The 12,791-nt window shown below is 41.2% G+C and overlaps 1 protein-coding gene across 2 annotated transcripts; it reads right to left on the minus strand.

Annotated features, from left to right (window-relative positions):
• Window positions 1–85: 85 nt before the first annotated feature.
• On the minus strand, window positions 86–11,958 carry pltp (phospholipid transfer protein). Of its 2 annotated transcripts, none has more exons than XM_071495339.1 (15): window positions 11,830–11,958; window positions 9,151–9,286; window positions 8,907–9,006; window positions 8,695–8,823; window positions 7,932–8,087; window positions 7,559–7,622; window positions 6,884–7,039; window positions 6,627–6,803; window positions 6,431–6,490; window positions 5,996–6,160; window positions 5,132–5,199; window positions 3,236–3,278; window positions 3,014–3,077; window positions 2,836–2,912; window positions 86–1,654 (listed from the first exon to the last, which is right to left on the minus strand). In XM_071495339.1, the coding sequence occupies exons 2-15, from the start codon at window positions 9,278–9,280 to the stop codon at window positions 1,556–1,558; spliced, it is 1,488 nt and encodes a 495-aa protein (XP_071351440.1). In that variant the 5' UTR covers window positions 9,281–9,286; window positions 11,830–11,958; the 3' UTR covers window positions 86–1,555. The 2 variants fall into 2 exon arrangements, with proteins under 2 accessions (XP_071351440.1, XP_071351441.1); XM_071495340.1 differs by lacking the exon at window positions 11,830–11,958 and adding an exon at window positions 11,702–11,800.
• Between the last annotated feature and the right edge of the window lie 833 nt (window positions 11,959–12,791).

The following is a 12,791-nucleotide window of genomic DNA, read 5'->3' on the forward strand; positions in this document are numbered from 1 at the left end:
GCTGTGAGAGCCCTACCAGCAAACCTCAGCTGCATATTTAACAGTTTTTAATGCAGTCGTGAATTAACTGTTGACAGAGCGAACGTTTCCAGTTCAGTTTCAGTTTTATTCATTAAAACAGTTCCATCATGTTTGAACATAAAATCACAATGATCAAATACAGGTGTAACATAACAATGGTGTCTCGTCGACATGGTTACAGTACACATTAACAGGTAGTGAACATGAACAAACAGTTTGATTATGTCACAGGTTGACACTGATGTAGTCTGGTTTAGTTCTGGTTGACACTGATTACACTATGTTACACCATGTTTCCCTGTCTAGTAGTTCCTATAGTTGCCAAGGTTACATCACAACCACCATGAATACATAAATTACGTATTTCTGCAGCTTTCTTTATACATATAAGTACAGTGTGGTCCAAAAGTATGAGACCACTTTCCCATTCAAGTTTGACCGTGTATATCATGATGACCCCTGAGGTCTGTACTACGAAGCAGAATTTGTGCTTAGCAAGATAACTTCCTGTTTAACCCTGTCTTCTCATGGACAACGGTAGTTCACTCCTTACTGTGGTGCATTGCCATGGTAACTTATGCTGTATGAGGCCGGCTCCAGAGCAGGTTCAAGGTCACAGATCAATGTGTATAAAGGTCAATTCTCTTGGGAAAATAACATCACCATTCAGAGAAAATCCCCTACAGCCCGGTGTATGGATCATGAGAGGGTCTCTTAGGAGAATAAGAGTGTTCAGAGATCCGCAGACCCCTGTAGAGCCAGCTCCTCAGCAGCAGTGTACTGCTGTGTGAGCCTGTCATCTTACACTTTCACACAGATATCCAGTTATCCTTCCTGCATTTTATAGCTTTAACTGTTGCTGTTAGCCTGATTCACCAAGCTGGTAACCACCATCCTGTCCCTGCTTAGAGAGATTGCAGTCGTGTTTTAGTGAAGCCAGAGAACGAAGATATGTTGAACCTGCTTCTTAGTACAGGTCTCAGTAGGTTTGATCTGGTGTTAACCTGTATCTCTGTTTGCCCTGCAGGTAGATTAACCTGATGTGGGAAGCCTGTGGCGCCCAGAGTACTGTAGGTTAGATTTTTTTCTCTTCACTGCACTTCGGATTAAGTTCACTGAGAAATAAAATCTACTGACTTTGTTTTTGAAAACATCCTCACTTAACTTTTAGTGCCTAGAACTCCTGACCATTAGCCTAGTGTGTATATATAAGCCGGGTTTTTAATATATATATATATATATATATATATATATATATATATACTGTAGTGTGTGTGTGTTTATGTATATACATATGTCTGTCTTGTATATAAACATATCTCTGTTTATGATTCAGTGTCATATACATATTTATGCAGTGTTGTGTATATTAACATTGTGTGTATATAACCATACAGTGTGGTAAATACACATTGTTTCAAATGTAAAGTACTTTAAACTGCATTTTTTTAAAAGGTACTATACAAATTGAGTTATAATAAGTATTATAAAGTTATTTTGTGTGTGTGTGTGTGTGTGTGTGTGTGTGTGTGTTTTAGATGGCGTTGGTGTCTGGTTCTGTCTCGTTGCCCCCTGCGATCATTTCTCTCAGTCCTTTGCTGAAGTGAAGATTTGCTCCAATCACGATAAAACCCTGCGGAGATCAACACAGGGGGTGAGTGGTGTTATACATACATGTACACTCACCAAGCACTTTATTAGGAACACTTCCACACCTGCTTATTGATTATCTAATTAGCTAATCATATGGCAGCGGTGCAGTGTATAAAATCCTGCAGATACAGATCAGGAGCTTCTGTTAATGTTCACATCAAACATCAGATTGTAAAAAAAAGGATCTCAGAGACTTTGACCGCGGCATGATTGTTGATGCCAGAGTTTTTCTGGAACTGCTGATCTCCTGAGATTCTCACACACAACAGTCTCTTGAGTTTTACTCACAATGGAGCCAAAAACAAAAAACATCCAGTGAGCAGCAGCTCTGTGGAGCGAAAGGCCTCTTTGGTGAGAGGAGACTGGTCAGACTGGTTGGAGCTGACAGAAAAGCTACTGTAGCTCACATGTCCAGTCTTTACAACTACCCAGCCTGTGGTGGATTGGCTACGGCAGCACAAGACCACGTCAGGTTCCACTCCAGTCAGCCAAGAACAGAAATCTGAGGCTGCAGTGGACACAGGCTCACCAAGACTGGAAAAACTTAGCCTAGTCGGATGAATCTGGATTTCTGCTAAGGCAGCAGATGGTAGGGTCAGAATTTAGGATCAACAACAAGAATCCATTGTGTCAACAGTCCAGGCTGATGGTGTAAGAAATGTTAATGCCAGTCAGTAATGGTTTGAATGCTACAGCCTATCTGAGTATTGTTACTGACCATGTGTTTCCCTTTACGGTCACAGTTTACCGTCGTCTAACAGCTGCCTCCAGCAGGATGATGCTCTATGTCAAAAAGTCGTCTCAAACCGGTTTCACGAACATGACAGTGAGATCAGTGAAGTTCAGCGGCCTCTACAGTCACCAGACCTGAATCTAATAGAGCACCTTAGAGATGTGGTACAACAGGAGATTGGCAGCATGAATGTGCAGCTGACAAATCTTCAGAAATTATGTGATGCAGTCATGTCAGCATGGAGCAGAATCTCAAAGGAACATTTCCATCATCTTGTGGAGTCCAGAGTAAAGGGGGAAACGACCCAGTATTAGTGTGGGGTTAACTTCACCTGGACGGCGAAACAGTTCACAGACTCATGACCAATCAGAATACAGCAGCATGTATAAACATATTCAAGTTCAAGTTTAATGTTTAAACAGACTTACATTGTGATATTCAACCACTTCCTCAATGAAATCCATCCCGTCTGCCAGAGGGATCCGAACTCCCCTCTTGGTCCAGTCTGATCAAACACACATTTACAAATGTGGTCAGTAAAACATCCTCACAGGAGTGAGTGTGACAGTGGCCTCGTGTTTTACAGGTGATGAATCAGTTTCTTACTGTTTATTAAAGGAACCACAGACATCTGCAACATGGTCTTTAGAGGAGCCTGCAGAGGAATCAACTAAACAGACAGACAGACACAAAGTTAGAGAGAGACAGGTCCTTACTGTGGTGAATCGTGACTGTTGTTGTTAGAATCACTACATTACATATAAAAGCCACGGGGAACATTTGGTGTGTGAACGCCACCATCTGTGAATGTAATAAAACAGCACTTACTGCCAGAGACTCCAGCGCTGATTGGTTGGAGAAGATTTTAAACCTGAAAGATGAAAATAGTTAGTAGTTAGTAGACTGATGTCTGACGGAAGACACACACACTGTAGTTGCCGAACTGGATTCAAACCTTTCTATCAGAGGACATGTGTCTAGACCACCAGACCATCCGGACAAGACAGCAATGGTATCTAAACACTAAGTGCGTTATAAATTATTGTGTTGGAGATCAGTACTCAGTTTGGAAAAAGGGTGACTTTCATCAGCCTCTTGTGCCTTTAAGACCCAGTCAACAGCGGCAGAAGCTAAGAGACAGAGTGGAGGACAGGTGCCTCCTCTGGATTTGAACCCTGGAAATTGTTCAGTCCCGGATTCAGTTCAGTCAGTAAAATGAGTCTCTTTGGTTTTCACAACCTGAAAATTAAATACAGCAGAGGCCAACGAGAATCACTGCAGTTGAAGTTTCGATATTCACCAAATTTCAATTTTATGAATAAAGAACTAAAAAAAATCATACAACTGTGGTCAACTCAGAAATGTTCTGATTGAGTTTCCTTACATTTATATTTGGCAGGTTAGGACATGTTTGTACAGTACATACTACAAGACATTTATAGTCACTGCAATACAATTATTCTATTGCTGAATAGATTTTTTTTTTTTTTTTTTACATTTCACCCTCAGACTCTAAACAATGTTTGATTTAACTTTGGAAGCATTTGATCAAATACTTTAGGAGTTTTGAAAGTTAATAGATTAGTTAATAGATAGAAAATAATTTCAATAAACAACAGTATGAGTAAACACTGCATTGCTGTATTTAACTGCAATTAAAACCGTGCCTATTTGTTTGTCAGGATTATGCAAAAAGTATGGACTGATTTGCACCAAACCTGGTGGAGGGATGGGGCTTGAGCCAGGAAAGAACCCATTTAATTTTGGTGTTGATTCAGTTACAACGCTTGATCGAGGACATTTTTATCACTTTCTTTAACACTGTGAGATTTTTCAACACTTTTGTAATTATGTTCGGTGTAAAAATCATATTTATATAACATATATGACATTTTTATGATGTTGAGATCTTGGTGCAGATCTCCATATTAATCTGGATCTGACAGGACTGTTTGGCCTTGGTGGCAGTATCTGCTCCACTGAATGCCATTCTACTTCATTGTGATGGAGCCATTGTTCAAGTGAACATATCTCCTGCTCATTATCTGAGCTCTTTACCCAGTTTTTAAGGCTGGCACTGCTGAACATTGCTGGTGAACCAGACCCTGAGATACCTGGAGTCCTTCACCAGGAGCAGAGACTCCCTCCCAACCTGAAGGGAACAATCCATTTAATCCACTGGTTTCCAGCAGAGTACCATGACCCCAGTTTGGGAGGTGACTGTAAACTGTCCCAGTGCTCACTGGAGGTCCCAGTCTGATGAAACCAACAGAACCACATCATCTGCAAAGAGTGGAGATACAATCCTGAGGCCACCATGAAAACCATAAACTGAATCTCTGACAGGACCAACTCTGGTGGAGTCCAGTGCCCACTGAGAACATGCTGGACTGCCTGCTGAGAACAGACACTCAGGTCCTTCACTAGCAGTCATCAGGGTCTTTCTGCTGTGTCCTGCTAAGGCTGAAAAGACCAGGTCTAGAAAGAACTGCTACTAGCTGCAGGCAGGTGGACGTTCTGTTCTATCAGATCCAGTCCAAGTCCAGATCCTTCGAAGACTCTGGTTCTTCACATGGTTCTGATTTGAGCAGCATTTTTTGGGTTTGATCCTGATTTTGTCCTTCTTTTCTGACACTCTAGTTATACAAGGAGTGGACAGCTCGTAATAACAAAACCAGTGCCCCACAGTCCCCCAAACCCCCATATATGTGCGTGAGTGTCTACCTGCGGAGGTCAGCATGAACAGACAGACGTTTTCCTTTCATTGAAACTTTGGCGTTAAACTTTGTTTCCTGCGGGAGGAGAAATTAAAAAGAGATTTTCAGTTTCAATCATTAAAGTGGTTTAAACTCATAAACTGGTGATTGACCTGGAATGAAGATGCAGTTTGTGATCAGGAGTTATTTCACAACTGAACCAGTGGTGATTGTGGTGACAGACAGAAGTGTATTTAGGAATATGCTCCACATGAGTAAACTATAAACTAAAATAATTCTAGTTTTAAAACATGTTGAGACAGAGCCAGATAATCATCTAATAAGTGGTGCAGATGACTATAGAAATGTCTAAATAGTCAAATGACCAAATTCAGGGAAGACTGAATATCCCTGAGCTTTTTGGGGCCTCTCGTGGTTCATGGTTTCCAGTGTTGCCCAACTGAGCTTTGGCTGTTTAAATCAGGAAGAACTGAAATCCCAAAAAGATTCTTTTAAACTTTAAAACTTTGAAATGGCAGCGTGATGTCTCCAGAATCATCACCTGATATTAAATTGGTATTTATTGAGAACCACAGGAGGACACAACAGGTGAGAGACAGCTGTCACCCAATCAGAGTTGAGGATTTACTATGGTTTATCCTGTATGGGTGTGTATGCTTGTGTTTTTCTTTAAATTTCAGCTCAAAGCCATCATTGTGAGGACATTTTGGCCAATCTTCAAAATTTCAAAGGGTTGTTTGAGGGTTCAGAACTGGTTCGAGTCTGGTTAGGGTTCAGGTTAGGAACAGGAGTGGTGTAAAGGTGGTTTAGGCTTAGGGGCTAGGGAATCCAGTGTGTGTGTGTGTGTGTGTGTGTGTGTGTGTGTATATACCATGGTCATGCTGCTGAGCTGGACCGGAGGCTGACCTGGAGGCAGCACCATCACCTTGACAATGGCTGTCATGACAACTGTCGCTCCAGATGTCTTGATGGTAGTTTTTGGAGGTGAGTTGACAGCAAGCTCAAGCGAGATTGGAGCTTCCACCAGGGCCGGGTTCTATCCAGACAACACAGGGAGAACATGAAGTACTGTAACAATACAAAGTACTAGAGTACTACATGAGTTCTACCCAGACCACACGGAGAACATGAAATACAGTAATAATACACAGTAGTACTATCTCTAATGTATCTCTACTGTTTCTCCCAAGTCTCGTTGAGTTCATACTGTGTTCCTACTGTGTTTCTACTGTCTCTAACATGTTTTGTTTCTATTGTACCTCTACTGTCTTTCTACTGTGTGGCTGTCTCCACTCTTTCTACTCACCAGCATCATGATGGCTCCAAAGTAGGTGGTTCTCAACAACATTTCCAGATCTTTTGGCATCTGAAAGACAATACGGCACAAAAACGAAGGTCAGTTCAGTTCTCTTGTTGTTGATGGTTTCAGGTTTACACTGTGTCTGTGGTGGAGTGGTGGTTTTCTAGTGCTTTGGTGAGTCTGTGATGGTTTTGGTTGTGACCTTCTCATTGACGATTTGCATCTGGAAGATTCCTGCTTTGTAGTACGAGAACATCCCACTATCGAAGAAGAACTCGGACAGAGCGAGGTAAACCATCCTCTCATACTCTTTGATGACGGGGTCAACGGCGTAGTTCACCAACGTGTCGTTTGGATGGGACAGGTCGAAAAACATCCCCTACAGACACAACATAGCTCATGTCATAATACATCATATAAAATAAAATGATATGATTAAAAAATGTATCTGGGTCTGACCCTGAAGTGCATGTCGAGGCTCCTGGATGTCACCACTGGATCATTGATCAGAGAATAATCGATCCCAATGTAGTGATCAACCTCCGTTCTTACAGGTATCGTCTCCAACATCGAGTTCACATGAACCAGAGCGGCATGATTCAGAGCCGGACAGATCTAAGAGACGGACAGATCAGAGACAGAGACAGATCAGAGAGAGTGGAAACAAGGCCTAATCTGTGACATCACCCACAGGTTTCTGAAGAGGGGTTTTGAAGCTCAGTATGAGCTGCTCCACCGTCGAGGTGGGGCATGTGTGGAGCCAAGACTTCAGTGAATGCAGGTTTATGGCCAGCATACACTCACCCACCTGTCAATCAAAGCACCAAGTCCTTAATTATGCATAGCTTTAAGCTTGAAATTCAAATGTGTATTAATATGTATAAACATGTAGAACTTGGTCCATGATCATTAAAATAATGAATAATTTATAATTGAAATTCAAGATATCCATCAAATTTTATAAGCACCTCCAATCTAGCAACCCACACTCTGAGCAGTACAAGGCCCTCCACCAACTGGAAACATGGTCAGAGCATTGAGACACACACACACACACACACACACACACACACACACACACACACACACACACTAAAAAACAGAGGCAGACAGAAACTTCTTTAGTTAACAGACCCTTTGGTTGAGGATGAAGCGCATGCCCGTCGTCAGAAAGCTGGCCAGGAAGTCGTAAACTCTCCTGAAAAAAGAAAACATAATAACAGACAGGTCCCTGATTGGCTGACATTAATGTCACATGGCAACATTGATTGCTGATCAGTGATTCCAAATTTCAATGATAACAAAGGAATCAGGGAGGTTTATTATATTTATAATCATCTGATTGTTTCCACATAAATACACATCAGACCTATTAATAGTAATCAATAATAATTTAATGATGATTGATTACTACATCAGTCTTATTTATGGTGACTATTGATTACTACATTATTTCTATCCAAAATAATCAATAATCCTGATTGATAACTACATAAGTGTGTTTTACCCGAGTGTTCCGCTGAACTTTGCTCTCATTTTGTTGATTCTGGCATCACAGGTGATGTTATTGATCTTCAGTCGTCCTTCATCGTCTCTGATCAGATTCAGAGCCGTGTTGATGTTCACTCCTTCAGCCGACGCGTTGATGTTTCCTGTGTCGTAACTGAGACACAAAAACAACAAAAAACTTTGTGAACGACAGGAGAAAATCTACTGTCATCATCATCATCATCATCATCATCATCATCATCATCATCATCATCATCATCAATGACTCTTCAGCTGCTCCTGTCAACATGTGTAAACCACAACAGTTTTATACACGCCGCCGTTTAAAACTCTCACCATCATCATTATCTTCATCATAATCGACAGCTTTCATTATCACACTCTTCTTTTTCCTAGTCAAGACTTTAATCATCTTCATCATTCTTGTAATAACTGTTATATTCTAAATGTAAATCAGTCGTATTAAACGTATGTTGTTCAGTAGGAGAACTACTGGAGTTTGAAGCCTGCAGTACGTTGCCTGTTCTAAAGGTAAATTGATCAGATCTGATATGAATATGACCAGTCTGGATGAACTATGGTGTAAAAGACAAGTAGATGTTTTATATGAAGAAACTGTTGAAGTTAGCTCAGAGAGATCTATAGGAGAGAAACAGTCTAAATATAAATCAGGTGTAGAGCTGCTGTACTGGACAATACATTTGTGCCAGTTCCAGTTGAGTAAAAGTTAAGTTGAATCAGTGTTTTGTCGGAGAACTCACAAGAACCAGTAAAGGATCCGTCGGTGGAAACTCAGCGAGATCGATGAGTTCTGAACATCAAACAACAAACCAACTTCAGGGATGAATTGCAGGTCCACGTGAGTCAGATTCAACTCTGTAATCTTCACACTGAGGACAGACCAGGGAGCAAGACAGCATTAATAAATATCCAGTATTTAAGTATTACTTCAAATGTAATGTGATATTCTTACTTAGTGATGGTGTATTGGAAGCGTCCTTCTTTGCCCTCCATCTCCGGCATACTGATGTTACTGAGCTCCTCTTCAACAAACTTCTGAGTCTCGGCCTTCACTAAGAGGACAAAACACACTGTCACTGATGGTACATCACTACAAAAAATTGATCAATTATAGTTTAAATCCAGATGATGAATCAGGATTGCAGTTTAAATCTGGATTATAAATCTTGATTGTCTATACATAAACATTTACTCACACATGTCCAGTCCTTTGTCAGTGATGCGGATCTTGCAGCCAGCATATTCGGCAGTAGCCATGATGAGCGACACCAAAGGAAGGACGAAGAGGAGGGACAAGAGACAGGAAGTCATCTTGAACTGGAACATGTCAACCTCAAACACAGAAGAAGAAACATTCATCCATTAGCTATACCGCTCCTCACTTTGAGGGTTGCGGCCGTGCTGGGGCCAGTCACAGCAGACACTCGGGGACAGTGTCCACTGCAGTTCTTGTTCATAATCTAGTCAGTCTGGGTTTAGTTCAGGTCTTTGTTCTGTGTGTTTTGTATGTTCAGGATTTTGACCTATAAATAATCCTTCTGGTGAAAAAAAAAAAACAGCCTGTATCAGTTGATTCACCTCTAATTTTAGCCAATCGCTATGTAGTGTTAATTAAAGCCTCAACCAATCAGAGGACATCAGTAACTGCATCATCCAGGCTCTCAGCTACGTTCTCAGTTTCAGTCTGTGTGTTGGTTACAGTTCACCACAACAGAGGCAGGATTTCTCTGTCCTCTTCCTACAGCACTTCCCTACTGCCTCCTGTCCTCCAGTGAGTCCATCAGACTCTAAAATTAACTAATTACTCAGTTGAGAAGTTTGAAAAAAAAGTGGGCGCACATCTGGTGATCTTATGGAAACTTTCAAGCGGCTCATTTTCTAAATTTACTGAAGTCATGCTCCTGAAATTACACTAATAAAAGAAATCTAGAGACGCAGCCTTTAAAAAATTATACAAGATCAAGTTTGGCAACTGATCGGCTACAATTACAACTCAGCTCAGGAATGCCAAACCAATTTTTTCAACGAAGACAATCAAAAGTGTGGAGCTACAGAGCTCAAGAGAAATGTGATCCTTCACAGCCTTCTGTTTGCAAATTATTAGGATAAAAAATATAATAATAAACTATTTATTGAGTCTGTGATGGAAATGCAAAAACTTCAGTTGCCTGTGGTTTTAAAATACAATATAAACAAAACATTTTAAACGCAAACTGTCCACAGACCGTGTCCTCTGGTGTAAACAGGAAACTGCAGCAATGTCCTGAGATCAAAATTCATAATCAACACACTGATCCAATCTGAGTGTTTTTGTCCCTCCTGTGGCTCCGTAGCTCACAGCTGAACTCATTCTCAGACTGTGTCGTCCATATAAACACTTTTCAACTTGAACTGCAGTAACCTCTGCCCCCCTTGCCCCCCCCCCCCCTTCTTTCCCAACAGCCTCCTGACCCTGTTTTTCTGTCTTTAAAACAAACTGAACTGATGAATCTCTGAAAAAAAACAGATGGGCAGAGGAGCTGACTGACCGCAAAGTCTATTAATCTTTTGATCACAAGTTGAAACTCCTCTGTAAATCTGCCGCTCAGCTTTATGTGTCTGTTTATTCACTTTGTTGACTTCTTTCTGTACAATTTATATGTAAACTGTTTTCAAACTAAAGCTGAACCTTCAGCCACAATGGAACTTATGTTTCATATTATACTGCATCTGGTGTCAGTCCTTTCACAGCCAACTGACACTTCAACCACTTATAGTCAGTTGGTTTTCAGTGTTTCCATTTCTACTGACAGTTTTACTGCTTTCATCTTTTATTTTTCAGCTGACTTCATCTGGATGAAACAGCAAAAACCAGCAGGGTCTGAGCTCACACACACACAGAAAACCACAAACAGAAACACACACACACACATTAATCATTAGGTCTGAAGCCTTTGAAGAGCAGAAAGTCCTCACAAATACAGACATCCACGACCACACACACACTCAGTCTATAATCTGTGTGTTTAATTACAGCTCAGTGAGGAGAGCCAATCAGCATCCAGCTGCTGCTGCACCCACATCAGGACATCTGGCTAACTGCTAACTGCTAACCTTTAATTAAAAAGATTCACTTCAAAGAAAGAAGAAGATTTCGACTCAACGCCCAGCCTGACCTCTGACCTCTGACAAATCAACCCCCTTCCACTGCTGACGCACAGCAATCAGATCACTCACGGACATGACAATACTTAAAGTGACAAAAAATCGGAGTCACCAAAAGATTAAAAATACTGTGTGAGGTGAATAAACCTCCACTTCCCGAGGATGTCATTATCTCTGAGGTCCATCCAGAATAAACCTCCAGAAATCACAGAAAAAAGATGCTGCAGAACTTCATTCAGAATCATCCTGTTTTTAGGTTTTCATCAGTATCACAGTGATCCAGAGAAAGTTGTCTGTAGATCCATGGCTACACTGCAAACAGGAGCTGAGGACACGTGATTCAGCAGCTTTTGATGGGGAGAGTTTGACTGAATGGAAACACAAAAAATAAGGCAAAGAGCTGTAGCGGACATTACAAGATGGTGAGCTTTTACAGGGTCCTGTTCTCGTGACGGCTTTAAATCTTTCTGCCATCATACTGGTTCTGTATGTTGGTGTTAGCAGGTTTTCATCTATCATATCAGAAAAATTCCTCCATTTCCACACAAAATTGGTTAGAGTTACCGCCAGATACACTTTAACATACTTTAATATATTACTCACCTGTCCATGATGAGTTACTCTGTTTACCTGTGTCTCTGACTGTCTCTGTCTGTCTCTCTGACTGTCTCTCTGTATGATTTCAGTAACAGTTGAACTCTGCTCTGAGTTATGAAAATTATGAAACTCACAGATCAGCAGACTGAAGGAGGAGGAGCTCAGACCTGATGGGTCTGATTCTGGTTCTGGTTCTCTTGTTCTGTAGTGGATGTATTCTGTTCTTCTGTCTCTGTTCACACTGACTCTCTAGAGGTTTTTATCCTGAGGGACTCACTCCTCCCCCTCCTCCTCCTCCTCCCCTGATCTCCTCCCCTTTCCTCCTCCCTCTGTTTGGGGAGCAGTGTTTTTTCTTGTCCTTCTATCATTGTGAGTGGCATTTTGGGTTTGGTTTCACATATATATGCGTGAGTGTGTCCGAAAATGTATTGTAACTTAAATTACACTTAAATCAATCAAGCAAATGAGAAATGATGAAACTGAATATGTCCATAATAATGTTACTATGAGAAAACAAGTGCTGTGATTTTAAATGCACTAACTTGACTGATACACGATGTTTTTGCATCTTTAAAACAAAAAGCTTTCTGCTTTCCTGCCAAGGTTCAAGGTTTCTTTTCATCGCCTGCCCCAGGAAAAAAAATGTCTTGGATTAAGGGAACTGGTGCATAAAACCAAACCTGCGTACTTGCACAGAAAGTGAAGTATCCCAGGGCAGTGTCTGCAGGTCTTCCCTGCGTGAACCATACAACCCCCAACAACCAATGACAACGCAGGCGGTATGCAGCCTGTGAGGCGAAACCCAGGGTAAACCAGTCAGCTGACAGTGACCACAGATACATCAGATCTCAGAACAGTCAGAGACTTGGGGAAGAAAATCCACCTGACACAATGAAAGTGAGGAGGACATGAAAGGGAGGGGGACATGTCCCACCGTGCCCAGTGGACATTACATTTTGTGTCTGAGGCTCATCCCTTGTTCTTATGAAACCTTAACTCTCTCTTCTTCTGTCTAAACAGTATTTTTTTATGTGCTGTGATAATGTATTACCCTTGAGATGTTTTTTCTGTTTTCTTGTCTCTGTCTTCTTTGAGT

This window comes from Trachinotus anak, unplaced genomic scaffold (genome assembly GCF_046630095.1).
Source record: "Trachinotus anak isolate AG129_WGS33_773 ecotype Australia unplaced genomic scaffold, CSIRO_AGI_Tana_v1 ptg000013l, whole genome shotgun sequence".
Classification (NCBI taxonomy): domain Eukaryota; kingdom Metazoa; phylum Chordata; class Actinopteri; order Carangiformes; family Carangidae; genus Trachinotus; species Trachinotus anak.

What these genes read in the sequence shown, in the direction of transcription:
- pltp (XM_071495339.1), bottom strand. Translation starts at nt 9,280, where the DNA reads ATGTTCCAGTTCAAGATGACTTCCTGTCTCTTGTCCCTCCTCTTCGTC. An exon ending in TTCCAATACACCATCACTAA is followed by an intron (nt 8,824 to 8,906) that starts GTAAGAATATCA and finishes GTCTGTCCTCAG; the next exon opens with TGTGAAGATTACAGAGTTGA. An exon ending in TGCAAATCGTCAATGAGAAG is followed by an intron (nt 6,491 to 6,626) that starts GTCACAACCAAA and finishes ATTGTCTTTCAG; the next exon opens with ATGCCAAAAGATCTGGAAAT.